This window comes from Indicator indicator, chromosome 3 (assembly GCF_027791375.1).
Source record: "Indicator indicator isolate 239-I01 chromosome 3, UM_Iind_1.1, whole genome shotgun sequence".
Classification (NCBI taxonomy): Eukaryota; Metazoa; Chordata; class Aves; order Piciformes; family Indicatoridae; genus Indicator; species Indicator indicator.
This window is the reverse complement of record NC_072012.1, coordinates 33,574,211-33,593,161: the sequence shown is the minus strand read 5'-3', so window position 1 is coordinate 33,593,161 and position 18,951 is coordinate 33,574,211. Positions and strand designations below refer to the sequence as shown.

At 38.1% G+C, this 18,951-nt stretch overlaps 2 protein-coding genes across 2 annotated transcripts in view; one reads left to right on the top strand and one right to left on the bottom strand.

Moving 5' to 3' along the window:
• Positions 1 to 1,166, top strand: part of CFTR (CF transmembrane conductance regulator) — an 80,907-nt gene extending 79,741 nt beyond the window's left edge. Inside the window, exon 27 of the mRNA XM_054399706.1 lies at positions 960 to 1,166. Coding sequence (XP_054255681.1) covers positions 960 to 1,166 — 207 coding nt within the window. The remainder of the gene's footprint in view (positions 1 to 959) is intronic.
• Positions 1,167 to 9,235: 8,069 nt separating this feature from the next.
• Positions 9,236 to 18,951, bottom strand: part of CTTNBP2 (cortactin binding protein 2) — a 64,453-nt gene continuing 54,737 nt past the window's right edge. The window contains exons 18-23 of the mRNA XM_054399981.1: positions 15,780 to 15,985; positions 15,367 to 15,552; positions 14,084 to 14,144; positions 13,069 to 13,201; positions 11,089 to 11,190; positions 9,236 to 9,481 (exon numbers count right to left, since the gene is read on the bottom strand). Of these exons, the coding sequence (XP_054255956.1) occupies positions 9,236 to 9,481; positions 11,089 to 11,190; positions 13,069 to 13,201; positions 14,084 to 14,144; positions 15,367 to 15,552; positions 15,780 to 15,985 (934 nt within the window). The remainder of the gene's footprint in view (positions 9,482 to 11,088; positions 11,191 to 13,068; positions 13,202 to 14,083; positions 14,145 to 15,366; positions 15,553 to 15,779; positions 15,986 to 18,951) is intronic.

Sequence of the window (18,951 nt, the reverse complement as noted above, 5' to 3'; positions counted from 1 at the left end):
TATATAGAGATGGTTAGTAAGGAAATACAAGGTAAGTTATGTAATTGTTCTTAAAAATGAGGTTCCTTCCTCTGTGTTTTCTGGGCTCTTCCATAAGAGAGGACCTTTATTTTATTAGCAGAGTGAAATATTATTTTCCATGTGTATTTGCTTGGGTGTATTAGCATAGCATGAGGAATACAGCATGAAGGTGAGGCAGGCCAGTCAATAGGCAGCTTGCACATCCTTTTGGACGTGCTGCTCCTATTCATGTTCTGGACTTCGGCCTTGCCAACAGCCTGCAGGCTGTGCTGGCATAGCCCTGGCAGGCACACTGCCTCTGCCCAGATCAGGCTTCCCATCCTCCAGACAGTATTTTAGCAACAGATCCCTAAAAGCTTTTTCCCTTCAGACTGGTGCCCTCACCCGAGGTGTGCTGGCATTACAGTGCCAGCAGAGGAACCTAATTTTTCATAGCTCCAGCCTGACAGGAGAGTCTGGCACAGCCATACAGGGCAAACCTGTTGTCTCCTTCAAACACAAGCCAGCAGCACTTCCTTGTTTGGCAAGAAGAAAGCAAAGAAGGCCTGGCACCTTGCTGGCATCCTTCTCCCCCTGTTTGTCATACAACTCTATTTTCTGCACTTAACGCTTTCTTAACCTGGCAATTTAGCAGTGCTAAGGAAATGCCACGGTGCCTGGATACCTGAACAGAAAATCTCAGAGGTAAAAATCAAGTTGCATGAAGAAACCAGCAAGCCCAATGTCACTTTGTAACTTAAGCAATTGGCATGTTTTCTATGTTAAAATTTTTAATGTCTACTTTTGTGGTTGTAATTAGAAATTACAAACTGCAATCTGGGTTTTTCCTGTTAGATCTCTGTTATACCTTCGAGTCACTTCCCTGCTTCGTTAGCTGTGTTAGCTGAATTTTGTCGGCACCACCATTACCCATCTAACAGAGTGAAATGCTTCTTCAGGTAATCGAGGACAATAAATTGCGGCAGTATGAGTCCCTCCAGAAGCTGCTGAATGAAAAGAGCTCCTTCAGGCAAGCCATCAGCCACGCCGATCGCCTTAAACTACTCCCGGTACATCACAGACACTCCAGTAAACGCAAACCTCGACCCCAAATCACTGCCTTGCAGGAAGAGACCGAGGAAGAAGTGCAGGAGACAAGGCTGTGAGAATCGGTGTGGGCACTCTCTTCGTGGAGCGAATCATTAGCAGTGCCCCACAGTGACAGGACCTGCTGGAGCCATGCACAGACCAAACCTTGCAGGAGGTGTTCGCTGCAGCAACTACCTTTGGGAATTGCTTCCCTTCCATGGTTAATAGCATATTATTTGAAATTTTGCCACTTTTAATGGTGAAACCAGATTTCCTTTGAAAAGCTGCTCTGATTTGGTACTAACGAGATGGCATGCAGAAGTAACCTGCTTTGCCCGACATAATCATTTCAGAAAACTTTTAGAATTGTTCTGCCTGGGGTGAAAGGACCAGACAGCAGCAAGGAAGAATGTGAGAAAAATAATCCTGCGTGGGTGGAAAATAGAAAAATCAGACTGTAAAAAGATTCTTTGGATTCACTTCCTGCAAACAAATTAAGGGACAATCTCAGCAAGGCGCACAGAAACTTCCTCCTCTTTTTTTTTCTTTTTTTTTTTTTTTTTACATGCAGCAACTGTAATTTCAATTTAGCAGGAAAGGCCAAGTGCCCTTTCATAACAGTGAACAGCTTCATGTGCCTAGGTGAGAATGAAGGAAGAGAGGATATTGACTTGCAAGCCAGACAACATCTGTCACTTCTCCACGGTTAAGGGAGATTTCCTTCTAAAATCTAGGAGACTGTCAACCTGACCCTGCATGCACTCCCAGTGGGATGAGTGCAGGCTGACGTCAGTGTGTAGTGAAAGGTAGGACATTTGCCAGTGGAACTCTTAATAGTCTGTCTTAATAGTCTGCATAGGTCTGGCATCTTTACATATCTTCTACTCTGGTCTAAAAAAAAAAAAACAAAGACAAACCTCTCAAAACTAGACTTTAATATTGAAATTAATTTTTATACTCTTCTGGTTTGCAGTTTTATGATGAAAGAGAACTTTCTCTAGGATATTTTATTTATTTTAATATTGTTGCAAACATTTACTAAGGAAATTATGTATTTTAAGAGTGATTATGTACCATAAAGAAAAATATATTTGTACAAGAAGTTTTATATTTGGGTTGTTCGGGGCAGAGGGGCGGGGAGTGGAGGAGGGATTGCTACTAGTCTTTGATGTCAGATTATGATAGAGCTGTTAAAAACAAGGGCAGCCCTAGAGTTAGGCCAAGTACTGCCCATTCCGTCTTTGTGCACTATTCTAGTAATATATATATATTAGATTTTTTTCTTTAAATAAACAAAATGTAAAAGAAGGCGCCTGTATGACCTGTTACAGCACACACACACACACACCCGCTGCAGACACCGCAGACCTATTCTGCTATTTCCACTTCAGTCATTGCTGCCTATCAAAGCACGCGCAGCGTTCTGATCCGTACATGCGACTGACTGACCGCAAGAGGAATCGGTAACACCCAAGGCTCGTCCCTGGCCCGCTCCCAGGCCTCAGCCCGTGTGGCGGCTGGGCCGGGTGGCACTAGGTGGCGCTGCGGCGCTCCGGAGCGTCCCGGCGGCCTCTGGCGGCACCGCTGCTCCTGCGGAAATGAGCCGGCGCAGGCGGGGACATCCCAGTTCCCACCCGCTGCCTTTATTCCCGCGGCGTAGTACTTTGGCAAAGGAAAGGCTCAAAAAAGAGCCTATTAAAGGCCACTAGCAGCAGCTAGTTAGCAGCGCTAGTACTCAAATGCTTTACAAATTTGAAGCTTTGTATTTCTCACACCACTGGAGCCCGAAAGCTGCAAAGAGCAGCACATGCAAGTCTTGAAAATAAACTCTTTTAGGCATTGTGTAGCAGCAGCTGTAGCACCAGCAGGATCATCAGCAGCGACGTCCCCAGCCTGGAAGAGCAACTGGCTGGGCTGGGTGCTTTGCACCAGGCTGAGCCTGCGAGCGCCAGAGCCCACTCCCAAGCAGCTGCTTTGCCATCGTTTTCTCTAGGTCTGTCACACGTTACGTATTTCTGTCTCTTGTTACATCTTTGCTTTGCAAATACACTTTTTTTCCTTTCGGTCTCTCCTTCCCCCCCCCCCCCCCCCCCCCCCCCCCGCCCCCCTCCCCTCCAGTCCCTCATACGGTACTTTTATCCTTAGTTCTCTCTTCTGGCACTTACCTGGACTTCATTGTGCCTTCTTGAACATCTTGAGTTGCCTGATTTTCTCCACCCAGCCATGCCTCTTGCCCACAGGGAGTTCTGGATACCCTTGAGTCTCAATTTCACCACCTCACTGTCTTTCTGCCATGAAGCTGTGTTTGCTTTAGTCCCCTGGCCTCTCGCACTGTGCATGACTTTACTCATACACCCAGCTCTTGCTTTGTGCAAGCATTTAGAGTGTATGCTGTCAAGCCTGGCCAGGAGACCAGGACTTCTAACAGTACAGTCAAGCCCAAGGAAGAATGCCAAGAAACACTCTTTTTTTTCCCAGGATGCTTCTGAGAGTAGCAGACACATTATGTGGGAGAGTTTATTATCTGAATAAACAAGATGACATGGAAGGGGGTCATTGTTAGAGTTGGGAGTGGCAAGTTGGACTGAGTGAACAAGGAGACACTTCAGGAAAGGAAAAGGTAAATAGAACAAAAGGTGTCAGCTGCTGATACACTCAGAAGGAACACTTTGCAGGAGTCAGTCAGTGACCTGACTGTAGCATAGCACTCATTGAAACAGCTTCTGCCATCACCCCCTGGCTATCACCACCATACTGCCTATCTCAAAGAGGCCAGGCAAGATGCTGCAGAAATCATTCGTCTGTCTGCCCTCAAAGGGCAAGTGGGAAAAGGCTGGAGAAGACCACGACTTTCCTTTCAGTTTAAAAATACTGCTTCAGTTACTGTGGAGTTCAGGCTGGAACTGGAGGTAAGTCAGTACCAGCCTCCATATTGAGGAGGACAGCATTTGCTTCCCAACAACGGCCAAGATGACCTTCTAGAACAAATGTTCTTTTACTTGCTGCCTGTGGGATAATGGCTCCCAGGGCTGTTTGACTGAAGCTAAGCTGGGAAGTTGCACATGCTGTTCATGGTGGAAAACAGAGCACAAGAGATAGATTAAAAAAAAAAAAAAAAGAAGATAAGAAAATGAGGCCATGAACCAAGCACAGTGGAAGAAAAAAGCAAACAACCTTCATAAGAAAATTTTTCTTTTCACATGCTTCACTTTGCATACATTTGATAAACCTAAACAGCTATATAAAAAAGGGACTCCTCCCAAAGCACTTATTTTTTTTAAAAATACATGCTTCAACTGTTAAAAGGGGGGGCGTGTGTGTGTGCACAACATACAGCCAAAGAGAAGAACATGCTGACTCTAATACCACACATGAATATTTAATTTTACAGCCTGCTAAGAAGAAGCCAAAAAAAGGTGAACTGTGTGAAATTACTCTGCAGAGGCTCTGTAGCTCTCCCCAAGTACAGAGGAGAAGGATGGCAAAGCTGCTAATACAGCACTCTAAGAAGCTTTTAGGACAGCAGCATCCAAATGAAGTTAGCCTTAAACTTGAACTGAGCACATTTTGCCACCTTTATAAATCTTACATACAAAATAACTACACAAAGCAGCTTGATAAACACCATTAGTGGGAACTGCTTAATATCTCACTGAGGTCAAACAAAGCTGCTATTCCAAACATAAATTGAGATAGTTCCCTTAACTGCATCTTACCACCTTCAGTATTTTACTCATTAAATGCCTATTTCCAATCCATGTCCTCTATTTCCACAAGTCCCACATCCCTCAGTGTCAATATTGGAGCTGCTTCCACACTTCCAAATTCTACACTGTTTAAGCACCAAGTTTAAGTGGCAGCCCTTGGAAAATGTGCCTTTTAAAACATTTCCTCACAATAAGGTTAATTCTAAATTTGCATTGTTAGATGCCAGTTCAAAGCTTTAGAATTTGTTGCATTTTATTTATCTAAAAACATTCTGGTATTTATTTTCTCCTCTTCCTTGTACAGATCAATCTGTATACATTATATATATATTACCATTACTTGGCTGTGATTTAACATGTAGGAAAAAAGATTTGAGTTTAGAACTGCATGTCCAATGGTTCATGAATGGACAATTAATTGCCGTCCAAAACTCCTGCAAAAAAGCAACAATCAGTGTAAGGCAGAAACACATTTCCTTTACAAACCCTATCTTCCAAACCCAATTTTGCATTCCTAGGATAAGCAATATTACTACCAATTGTATTCACCAGGACTTACCTTCATTCTCAAAATACAGCCCTTATAAATGCAGCTGTTTTATCAAGTGATGTCTAGCTTTCTTGCCTGTTATTTTCTTTCTCAACAGGTTCCCTCTCACGATGATGAAAGCTTTAATGTGTAAATATACTCTGTGAAAATGAATTTTGGCCACTCTGGTATGTTCAGGGGCCTAGGTACTGCTACTGTGCCTGTGCTGAGCCTGAGTTACGTGCAGCCTCTGCAGCTGGAGAAAGAACAAGGCTCTGAATGGACTTGCTAGTTACTTGTGCTCTACTTTCTCCTAAGCCTGCACTGCACTGTGTGACATAAGGGAAAGCAATTCAGCTCCCTTTTGAGCTGTTATTATCACCACTGTGGTGAGGAAGTATCTCCCCTCTTCCAGGCCGCCTTCTGCTGGAATTAAAAGCCCTTCCTTTGCAATAGTTTAACTACATGCGAACTTCTGCCTTCCAAGTCTGCCTTTGCTACATCCCACCACAAAGACACCTTATTCTGCTTTGACAGTTGCTTTGTCTTCAAGTTTCTGAAGAACCAACAACATTCTAAAGTCTCTTAATTATGGTTTGAATATCATAAACATTGCTTAAACCAGGTATCACCAAGAAAGTGGCCCCTCATGCTATCTGCAAACTGACTCATTTCACAAGCATCACCTATACAGTCTATTCTGCTTTTCTAGTTTTGCTAGAAACCTAGAGGGTTTTGATTTGTTTTGTAAATCACATTATGGGAAGAGATGTACACCAGAAATCCATGCCATGTGATTTTGCTCTTGCTGATGAATGTTTCTGACTCTGTGAAATGATGGAGAAGCCGTCTTCAGAGTTTTCATTTTGCACCTTATGCTCAGCAATCAAGTAACTGAGGCAAACATGGTGTGATGAATTCAGACCTTCTTTGAAGGAACATATTCCACATTCTTTGTCAAGAAGTATGAACCATAGGAGACATGCTGAAAGAGTTTATTTTCAGGACTGACAAAGTGGAGAGCTGAAATGTTTAGGACTTTCCAAGGTCCTTTGTGGATTTGAATGATCTTTTGTGTTCCTTTGGTTGAAGAAATTGAGCCATGTATAAGGAGTATAGTGTAGTCAGATAAGTTATAAGTCTTTTTACTGACCTAGCAGCGGTAGAAGCTTCCCTGTACTTTCTGAGGTATTCTTCCATGTAGGTATCTTCACTTACCTCACATCTTTTGAAGATATGGAAAGGGTTAATAGACGGGAACAGAGAGAAGCATGGAGAAAAATGGTCCACCATAGGTAGCATAGTTAAAAATCTTAAAAAAGGGGTTTTGTTCATTACTAATCCAAGAATAGTTGGTGTTACAAGTCAAGTAAGGAGAAGTGCTGTTTGTAGCATCAAAGGAAGAATCTGAAGAGACAACGAAGCCTTGAACTCATGAACAGAGCCTTGCCTTGCATCTGGACAATGGCACAATCCAAAGAATAAACTGATGGAGAAGCTAGTATGTTCACATGCAAACTATTTTGTAGTTACGTGGTTTTCACCATTTGAGGTCAGGAACTGATATGGCCTAAGGAGAGAGCTTAACAGTCACTACAGAAGGTAAAGTTCAATGAGGAGATCTGCAAAATACCAAGTGATTAAAGATGTATGAAGATCAAAGACTGTGTTGAACTGAATTAGACACACTAAATGACAGCAGGTGGAAGGCAAACAGGTAAAAGATGCAGATGGAGAGAGGACAGCAGGCTGAAAAGAAAGGATAATGAGGGCATTTAAAGGCAATCCTAAATTTAGCAGAGACCTGACTTTCAAACCATGAACAGATGAGATCAAAGTTGCTTGGCCCTCTTCAGATTTTCACTGTAAGTACAGCACAGAAGACCTCTGATTCTCACAGACAATACACAGTCTTAAAATATATCTCAAAACATGCTTTAGGACACTATGATTAAGATTTTGCCACACAGAAATGCACTGCTAACTCTTGATCTAAATGAGGTCCGACATTTCCAAGGTGTATTTTCAATGCAGAACAAACCTATCTTAGATGTTAGGATTTTAATTATTTTCTTATAGTTTTTTATTAAAAAAAAAAGAGAAAAAAATTGTTAGTACAAATCCTGATGTTGCAACTCATGCCATCACTACCAAAAAGGTTTCCTGTTTTGTGCTCCTGCTCACCACAAAATCCATGTGCTTCTCACTCAAGCTAACACACTGCTGCTCACACTGCTTGCTTCACCGTGTAAGGGATGCTAATCGCTGAGCCCCATTGCTCTGACCTGCAGCAATTCACAGCTGACTCATTCTGCAAAGAACCAGCTGCAACCAGCTTGCTGTTTTTCAGCACCAAAATTAATGCAAAAAAAAGAAAAAGAAAATTAAGTCAACCTCTAGAGGAATCATCACTATGTGATTACACATTGCTATCACACAAGAAACTGAGGTTTTAATACAACAGTGATACTTGCTAAATACATTGTGTGGAAAATGATTACAGAAAAAAGCTTCAAATATTCCACATCTGAAGAGATAATACACACACACAAACTAAGAGACAGACAGACAATATGCAGTACAAAAATTTTATTGACATGAGTTTGGGATGACTGTTTTACATACACAGGTGAAGTGTTAGGAAACAGTTAGCTAATCTTCCCTCTTCCAGGTCTATCTTGAGAAAAACCAGGTCCTTTGGGAATTATAGGCATGACTGTGTTACTGCTCATGGTTTTCAAAACCATCTCCTGGTAGCCCATTGGAAGGCATCAAAGTCTGACCTTGAGAAAAATCAGTACTTTCCTCTGCCTACCAGATGAGGTATCAAGACAGTGAGCATTTCCACACTATTATAATTCATAAGTAGTTTTATAAACACAGCTACTGCAGGAGAGGCCGTGGAAATACTCTCGTTGTAGAAACTCTCCCACATGGGAACATGATCTACCTCTGTAGCACAGGGAAAAATGAACTAAAGCATCATTTCACAGCAATTACATCTTAAATCCATAATAGAAATTGCTAATTACACTGTAACTCATGTTATCACTACTACATTATCTCTGATAATACTGTAGTTAAGTTTGTGCTCAAATTCCTTTTCCAATAAAATCTGTTTCTGTAAAACACTATTATTTCTTTCTGAAACACTAATGAAGTATATAAAAGTTTTTACAGTATACAAGAAAAACTAAGTTAATAAATGATCACGTTTTCTTAGATTCTATCAAAGAATAAGAGTCTGAGAAAAATAACTTTTATTGCATTCTAATTTCTCAATCTCTTTTTTTTTCCAAAAGATAGAAGTTAAAATGGAAATTAATGACATTTTAGATGAAGAGAAGCTTGAGAGAAACAAAATCACAGTTCAGCAGGCAGATGATGGGGAAATCAAAGCATTTAATATGGCTTGTAGCTGAAAGTAATTGGTTTGTATTTGCAATCATTTTAGTTATTGCCACATTCCATTAGTTTTTCATCAAGTGAAAATAAAAATGTCTTTAAAATGCATGGATAATAGCTTTTAGCCATTGCTGTACATATTGTGCAACTCATCTGAATGCAGTTTAACACATGAACTTAATAGAATATATTTATATACAGTATATACACAATCAGAATCCTGTGGTAATACCCTGAAAATTATCATTTCAATGAGTAATTTTCATAATAAAAGAAGAAGGGAAAAGAAACCCCAAACATCTATGAAGGTGGCAAACCTGCCTATTTCTAAAGTTTAAATCAATATAATTTCCAGCTGATTTACATAGAAATAAAACTGTGGTCCTGTACAAACTTTATATTACAGGGAAACAGTTTATTTTTAAAAAATATTTACATATTTTAGTAGTTGGTTCTTTGCCATAGAGAACCCTATATGAACACAGACAATTGTACGGTAGGCAGTTTATTTATTAGGTTTTTCTATTTGTTCTTTTTTGTGCAAATTCCAAATCTCTCTTTTTGTGTTATTGTCTGCCTCTATTTGCCTTGTATTACTGCTGCTGCTTTTTTTAGTATTCTGTGAAGGCTGGGTGGCTTTACTTCTAGGAACAGGAAGAAAAGATTTAACCCTTGAAACACCCAACTCTGTCTTTGATTTACTGTTGCTGCTTTCCACAGTTCGACTGCTGCTGAGAGGATGCATCCCATCCTGTGAATAAGAAAAAAGCATTTTCTTTATACCAAATTATTACTGTTCAACTTGAAGAACGGACAATCAACCCTACCAGCCCTGCAGGACTCTTGTTTTTTACAGTATTATGCTGTTTAATATGACAGCTTCTTATTACTTGGTGAACAAACTATGGCTCTTTTTTGCATCTGAAAGGAAATATCATCAACATCTTACTGGGGGTTTTGCATTGCCATTGCAAGAAACCCTTAAATTTGATTCTTAGGTGCCTCAGTTTCAGGAATGTTAAAAATACATTTTATTTCTTTCATTACTCTGGAGAAATGACAGCTACAGCCACAGCTAAAAGGTAAAAATTGGAAAGTTAGGTAGTTATGAGCAAAAAAAAAAAAAATCTTTAGAGTTTGAATAAAGATATTAACTTCTTTGGTTTGCCTTTTTTTTTTTTTTTTGTACCACCAAGATCGTAAATTGTAACAAAATAATCATGACAAAAAGAATACTTCAAGAATGGAAGTTAAAAATGGAAATTAAAATGCTGGTTACATTTTAATCTATAATCTCAGAGGCTGTTTTCTTATAAATTAAATTTGAGCATCTCAAATTATTTACGCTAAGAAGCTACAGTCTTAAAAATTGGACTGTATTCACTCTGCCCAAATTTAGATATCTGAAGTTCTGCTCAGGTATGTTGTTACTTTTTATTCCTTTGCAGACAAAGAGAAAGAAGTTAGGTAAGCCATTTGATGATGGTCACTAATACATATCTTTCATGGGAGATGCCCATCTTTCCACTGGCAGAACAGGAAAATTAGAACCTTTTCTGTTAACAACAGCTGAATCCAGATGACTCTCTGGGCAGCAATATTAGTAAGTTCATTTTCATCATCAGCTACTGCTCTTCACATAAAGCTTGATGGTAGACCAACAGACTATTCATCACTGTCTATTCCTTGTTAATTATTTTTAATCAATTTGTTTGTATCCTGGATCACAGATTTTGCACCTCTTAGCAGTTTTCTCTTTCTCCTTCATATACTTGAAAGCATTGTTTTCTTCCATCCAATTAAAAACCAAATTATGTATATGTTGTCCTTTTCAGTAATTTGTCTCCTTACTCTTAAAATCTCGACTCATGCAGTATTACTTTTGTTACCTACAGAATTCTATGGTAATCACTACAAGAAAAAGGCTAGAAAAGTAAACCATTAACCAGCAATTTTGCATCAAGAATTTCCAGAAATTTTGTGCTTTTGCAAACTTACTGGATAACATGAGTTAGGGGGAAACAATGAACCTGAGGCTTTTATTTCTCTCAAAATCTGATGCAAATAACTTAGAATGTCAAACTGATGTCATCAATATTTGGCCTGTGGAGATGGTTTTATGTAAATATGAAACTGCAAACAAATATATCCATTGTTTGATAAATCTTTAGTTTCCATTAAGACACATGGAAGAAACTTGCCATGGTGTGTCTAGCAAGTTTCCTAAGAATCGTGCCAGTTTATTTTTGTGATAAACATGGCACTGGAACATGATATCTTTGGATCTAATAAGGATTTCAGGTTTTGGAGAAAGTCAAGATACCTTCCCTGTCCTACTATAAAACTTGTTTCTCCTACCTTTTGTGCTGCTGTTTTACTTGGGTTAGTACCATTGGCTGAGAATGCAGAATTATTCTGGGAGTCACTGAATGTCAACAACTCGTCCTTAGAATCTGCAATCTAAAAAGGATACAAAAATGGTGATTTTTTTAAAAAATTTTGGTTATTCACAGCAGTTTCATTTGTCAAATTTTGGAGCCTATATTTTGTTTTAACATAGTTTCTGAGCAATGAAATGCATAAATATCCAAAGGACAATTGAAAAGTTTTTATTTTACTCCTGAGTGTGTTTGTAGGAAATGGGAAAGAGATTTCACATTGGATATTACCAGAGGAAGATGAAGCCTCTATTTCCAGAGCAATACTATTCAGTGATGCTTAAGGACAGTTTCCCATTAAATTTTACCCAGCCTCAGGAACATCACAGGAAGACATGATCCTTTTTTTTTTCCTCCTGCCGTATTTCTCCCCTACTATTTCCCATCAGTCCTGGTAACCATTCAATAGCAGGCAAGAGTCTGATCCTCTCTCTGTCCTCACTGAAAACTTGGTATTCAAATCTGCAATTGCCACAGCTTTGCAGTTCTGTTCCCAACATAACAGGCTTGAGTGAAAGAGCAAATTAGAGAGTAGTACTTTTTTGGATGGGAGCCTGAAATTACAGCACACAAAGAAAATCTGTAACAGCACCTTTACCTCTCTAAGGCTCTCCTAAGCAGCTAGGAAATTAATAACAGAAATTCCAGCCATAGATGGCTCCACCCATAGTGAGGAAACAGAACAAAAGACAGTGACATCTATCTCCTTCCTTATCTAATGCATATTTCCTTGAATTGTCAACAACAAGCAATTATATTTGACATGCTATTAAACCAAATTTTTAAGTTGGTTACCATTTCTTTAAGCACATCGCATTCTTTCAGGAATAGATACAGCAAGTCCCTGCTAAATGACTAGTGATTAGCTTGCTAGCTGGGTGCATGTGACTCATGCAAGTACTGTAAATACTTAAAAAAAAAAACCAAACAAATCAAAACAAGACACTATAATAAAGGATTTTATTAAGTAGGTTAAAAAGTCTTCCCAAGCTTTTATTTATTTTTTTAATAAAAACCTGGTTGACTTCTAAGGCTAAACAGAATATTTAATAAAGCAAAACTAATGGAACTGCTGTGTGGGAAGATCCTTGAGGATGCAACACATGGCCTAACTGGGCAATAGCCTATGGCTGACTGTCTGGGTTTCAAAAGATGCAGATCAGCTGATCTGGTGTGAACCAGCCTGCTGTCACAGCCATCTACTTCAGCTATGTTAGAATTAAAGGCAGAGAAGAAATTGCTACAGCTAAAGGATGCTCTAGGTGTAGAACAACAAAAAACCATGAAAGAAATCCACAGCTCCATGCTCTGTTCCAACAGGCCTCCCACAACCATTCCAGCATAGAACTTAGCTGCAGACCTATTAACCTTGGAAACATCCTTCACCCTTCTGCCACTGTTAAAGAATTAAGCTGATCCATTCTTTCTTGCTTGAAGGTGCAAGACTGCATTTTGCCTACACAGCAGAAGACCATTTAGCCCTTTCTATGGCTAATGGATAACATTAAACAAACCAAACGTGCAGTGCATATTAGGGCAATCTTTCTGTCTTAAGACTACAAAATTTTCCCTGTGGAAGCAACGATAGCATGAAAGACATGGGGAACAATAATGCTGGAAAGGTTATTGTTGCTAGCGTTCATGAACTTATAAACTTCAGCTTCCACTGCAAAACTCCCTACAACACAAAATAGCAAAGGTGTAATTTAAAATAATATACATGAAACTAGAACACTTGCCCTCAAATGTATAATTTATTAGTTGACTTTGGTTTATTCCCAAATAATTTAATAATTTTCTTCAGCTCAGTCAGTGCTTGTAAATTAAAAATTTATTTTAAACACGTAGCAAGCAACTGCATATGGTAATGATGTAAATTATTTAAAAACCTTGTGTTTACCTTACTGATATCAGGCTCAGATTTGCTGGAACACATACTTTGAAGTTCCTGCACAAGATCTACTTCATCATCAGAACCAAGGGACAGCCTTTGCTCTATATTTAATGTTCTCAATTGATCCTTCTCTGAAGATCTGGTTAAAAAAAAACCCAACAAACAAACTGAGAGAACAATTAAAACTGAGCTACGATACAGAATTTTAAATTTAATACTATACACACAGCTGAAAAATGACCTTTACTACCACAAAAAGAAAATAACATCTAATTAAGTGGCAGCAATAGTTATCAGTAGTTGTTCTGTCACAATAGATGTCTTTTTCTAGTAAAACTGCTCTCTCCATTCTGAAATTCTAACAAAGGATTATTCTGCCTACTATCTTCAGAAATTTACCTCTTTTTAAGATGGAGCAATCACTTTACTCTGCTCTCCTTCTTGGACTTAATTCCGAACACTTAATAAAACCCTGTGGCATACTGGAAGGATAAATATGCTCTGCTTTTTGTGTCTGTGAATATGGCAGAGCCAAGGCTTCAGACCGAAGTAAAGTCTCAAATGCATTTCCCTCTGGCTAATTCATGCACTTGCTTAGAGAAACTGCATTGTTTTGACCGTGCGCAGGAACTACACCATTTGGATTTGCCATTCAACAAGATAAAGGAGCCAGAGGAGGTTTTAAAATATAATGCCAGTTGAGAGAACCATATGGCTGGCTTTTCATGGCAGAAGAAGTGTTACATAATATATTCTTAAGTCATACACTATTCTGTTACATAAAAAGACATGCAGTGCTGCAAGGTTTGAAGTAGTACAGAAATGTGTTCTAAAATTATAGTAGATACATTTTATTTTCCCTTGAAAATGAAAAAGGATCCAAAGGAATCCTTCTCTAGATGTAGGACCAAAACAGTACCAAATTAAAACTCTTCATCTATTCATCAGAATGTGCCAGTTTACAACACAATTTTATCATCTTTTTCACTAAGTGCTATGAATACCAGAAATTAAAACTTACTTTGTGGTGAGAGAAGCACTTTTCTTACAGTTTGGTTGCAACATAGTCCTAGATTTTATACCTGCACAGAACAATTGATTTATTAGTGTATTACCATGTGTCTTGATTTCTTTATTCTAAAATCTGTGACAAACAAGGAAAATGCATTTCCATTTACTGGCTAATTATATCAAGAGTCTGCCAAAGATCAGAATACATCCCCCAGAGTAGCATTAGGAACTGCTAAAATGGCAAATGGGGCATGAGTTGTGCAAGCTTTTGTGGAAGACTAAACACAAGGCTTGTGTGTGAGGCACTTGAACAACCCTTCCTGGTTCTCACAGAGAGAAATCATTTGTCAACAGGAAAAGATTTAAGTTTGCTTTGTTTAAGTACAGTAATACAATTTACCCTTACTTGGGTAAATATTTGATTCTGATAGAATTGGAAGGCTATTAAGTTCACCATTCCATTTTTTACTTATATTCACAGATACTAACTGGTCTCCAAGAACACCCTCAGGATGCACAAGCTACAGTATGAACCATCCTACTTCAGGTTATGTCCATTTGATTCCTTAAATCCCCTTAGTGGGATTAGATAACTTCACCATGCAAACAGTCACAGAAACTCTTCTTTATCAAACAGTGTAATGAAAATGATGTAGAAAACTTCACAAAAGCTTTGACTACTCATATTTTTTTAAAAATTAAAATAAAAATGAAACAAAAATCTTTGATTTTAAACCAAAGATCTCTTCCTTCCACTAAATGACTTCTAAATTAATGTACCCAAATTATCTGGTACAATTGAGCAAGGGATGCATGATCAAGGATGCATGTATTCTTTCTTTCATTCTTTCTTTTTTACTTGGATTCAGACAATAGGAATTATTGAAGAGCAGCTATAAAGTACTTGTAAAAAACACAAGTGACTAAGGTAATTAGGAGCAGAACTAAGGAATACCAATTTAATAATGAAGCTCTCTCTAATCCAGTGTTAAGGAAAAGAGAAATAGAACATCATTCCATGGAATATGAGGTGGAACTACTGCTCAGTTTTCTATCATCTGAGCCAAAGCTTATCTTATTACCAGACAACATGAAGGGTATTAGAACAACCAAACAAGAATTATTTAGGATAACTCACAGTCACAAAAGATAACTTTGGTTTAGAAAAGTAAACAATTTTTTACTGACAAACATGAGTTTCATTTAAGTGAGAATTGATGCAGAAGAAAAATTAGATTAATAATCTATGCATCCTGAACACTTGCTTTCAGAACTGAAAATAGAAAGCTTTACCTTCAGTATTGGTCTCCTGCTTATTCCATGCCTGGGAGGATAAATGGCCTGACTTTTTGCGAGGACTTGTGCTCACTTTTCTCCAAGAAGCATTCTCACCTCTTTTCTTACTACCATTTTTGTAGCTCGAAACAACAGACAAAGGAAAATTTCCTCCCTTAAAATCTGCTATATAATTATCTAGCTCTGAAACAAAAGTGGAACAGTGTTATGAACATAGTGTTGCAAGTGGTGCTTTTTTGTCTACCATGTACACGTGCTCAGTTTAGCGACTGTTATGCTTTTAACCACACATCTCTCATCCACAGTAACCACAGTTATGTTTTGTGCAAGTTTTAAGAAAGGAATGAAACAGTTAAAAGTCTCACTTTGTCAATGTTAAACTACTCGCCTTTCAGATTGTTCAGTGTTACCTGCTCTGGGTAGAGGGCAGCCATGCAAAACAGCTTTATTTAGCAAGATACTGAGAGCAGCTTTAACAACAGCCTGTTGACCTTGGCTAGGACTTTTTTTGGATATTGCTTGTCCTGGTACAGATGGTCTTTTTACAGAGGCTCTGGAGAGTATTGCTTCCTGGACTCTGGGAGCTATCACAGCATTCCATAACTTGGACATCCACCTGTAGGCACACAAACGATCCCTTAACTTTAGAGACAATTGCTAAAGACTTTATATTTTGCGTAACATGTAAGATTTTGCATTTTCAGGAAGCACGTATCTTTTGGACTTCCTATTGTACCCTGTTTCAGAAAGGAATTGATTTTATTTAAAGTTTGTTTTACATTAAGTTATTTGAATTAATTTTCTTCAAGTTGCCTTTCAAACTGTTTGCCATCTGATGCTTTTCCTCCTTCAGGTAAGGACTATAAAATAACCTTTTGATTTTAGGGCTAAAATATAGAATGTCCCCTAAAGATGCATGTTCACACATATACAGACACAAAAAAAGCTCCTTTCACCTTTGCCAGTAAATGGAGGAATTTCCACGATGGCAGCTGCTTATTCATAGTCTATCTGTTGCAAGTGTGGGAAAAAGGAGGTATTCAGTTATGCTTCCAGTATTCTTCCATTTCCAAACTTGTTCAATTTACAAGAGTTTTCTTTTGTACAACTGCCTTCCTCTCGCTCTCCTTTTGGTTGTTTGATGTATGGAGGGCTCTTTCCAAGATGCTGTGGATTTTCCAGATTGCCTGGTTTACAAACCAAGTCTTACTACAAAAATTTGATTCAAGGGGACATGGCTTTTCTGGGAATTTTGCTCTTCTAAGATAGAAATATCACATTGTTTTAGCACAGAAGCAAAAAAAAATGTATTAGGAAATAAATAAATGCTAGGGATAAAGGCTAGGAGTTTCAGGCTTAGAGCTCAGATCACATCTACGACAGACGTGGAGACAGTGCTTTTTAGATTAAATTGAACTCTCAGGTTTTCCTTATACTCTTTAATGTTTTTTTGTTTTGTTGGGTTGTTTTTCTGTCTTTTTTTTATTAATTAGAATGCCTGAATAATTTTATATTAAGCAATTTTGGTTAGTTATGAAGTGTAAGATTGAGTTTTAATAATATATAATCACATTACAAGGTGCTGGTATAAGCCTGAGAAAAGTTGAATTACTCAGAAGAATAATTAGTACAGCTGTTTTAAGTAAAATGCATATTGGAGATGTTCCTTGAAGCTTCCTTAGCATAGTGTTGTAGATATCATTCCATATAGATACAGCCTGGGTTAAGCTATCAAAATAAAACATTACTTTCATGTTAGTGAAAAGAACTCTCTCTCTCCATTTGTGCCTATGAAAGCTTTTGGTACTGCTAGTATAAATGGCTAGAAATGAGTGCTGCAAAGATAAAATAAACTGAGCCCATTCTAATCTAACAGTTACCAATTGATGGGCTGTACAATGCCATCCTCTCTAAATAAAGTTCCATCCTAGTGTTTTGAATTTAGTATTAAGTTAGTGCTCATCTTGATCCAGTCCCCAGTTCCTGCTATAGCTAATACTTAGGAAAGGTGCAGAATCCTCCTGGCCCTGAAGGCGGCTGAAAAGTGAAATTATCTTTTGGTGGAACATCATCTTTCATTCCCTAGATCAAAACAAAACAAAAAAAAAACATAGCTAAAATTTTCCTTATTTGGTCACTCTAGTCTTCAAAACATGGGAAGCTACATGAAATAGTAACAGCAGGGAACAATTCCCTGTCATGCCTTCTTTTTCCCTTCCCAGCTGCCTGTGCCTACTGCTTGCATCATGCTAACACTTAGCCCAGAACAAAAAGATAGCTGTCTGCTGTCTTAATGAAGCTAACTGACTCAGTAAAGCTTCAATAAATGCAAAAAACCCAGCAGAATGGCACAGTGGAGAGGAGGGGCAAGAGGCCATGAGTGATTAATTAGATGAAATAACAGCAACCAGTGAGCTGCTAATTAAAGCTATTTATTGCTAGTTATATGACCACACTGTTACACATCCTACTGCTAAACTAAAAACATCCAGTAAGTGCTCACTGGAGCTGTGCTTTTAAATTTTTTATTAGTGGACAGAAATTACCTTAAAATGAGGAGTCAGATAGCATATTGCTACTATAAAAGACATTTTGGGGTTGTACTCAAAATAAAGCATTGTGAATCCAGTCAAAGTTACACTTAGGAGAAATAGAAACTCACAAATGCATAATTAAGGGATCTAAAGAATAGTTTTTCAGTCCTGTACTAATGCCATTGCAATAAATAAATAAGACATTTCAGAGGTCATGATTCAAGAGGGAAATAGCAGACACAGTGTATTTTTTTTTTATTTCTCAGCACTCATAGAATTTCAAGTTAATGCACATGCACATTTAGACTTTGAGAATTATTAAGAGAAGAAAGAAAAATAAAAATGAACAAGCAAAATGTATCTAGATCTGCAGACAGAACAAAAGATGAGATAGTTGGTGCACATGCTAAGCAAAGGGCCCTGGAAGAACAGTCAGCAGAAACCAGTATGAAAGAGAAATCAGAGAGGGAGCAGAAATGGCAGTTCAGCAGAATGCTGTGAAGCAGGATGAGAAAAGTAACATCCTATCTCCACCAACCAATGTTACTTGAATTCTGAATAAGTTTGAATCTTAAATAGGGGCTCCTTTCCTAATATAGCTAAGTAACATCTTAGCACAAAATGAGTATATTTTACAAGTCTGTAACTTCTCTGCATCTGCAGAGAAGCTAGAATGTGAGCAGTTGTTCATGCAATTGTAAGCAAGAAAAGACAAAATTTTAATCATTCTTTTATGTAATTGGGCATGTAACCCTATGAATAGCTAAATGTATACATCTGCCTCATTTACTAAGCTAACTGATCTGTGAAATTGTATGTATGCTTAAAAATTTAATATATTTTAAGAAGTGTGAAATCATTCTCCAAGATTTCCTCATATACAACTTCAAAAGGAATCTATGAACTTTTAAAACTCAGAATTCTTGAGTCTCATTTTGGTCTGTTCACTAATGAACTGCTTTCTTTACAGTGCTGTCTTGAAATTAAGAATAAAACCTTTAAAGATTTAAGCAATATCAGCCACTCCAGTACAAGTAATATTTTGCAA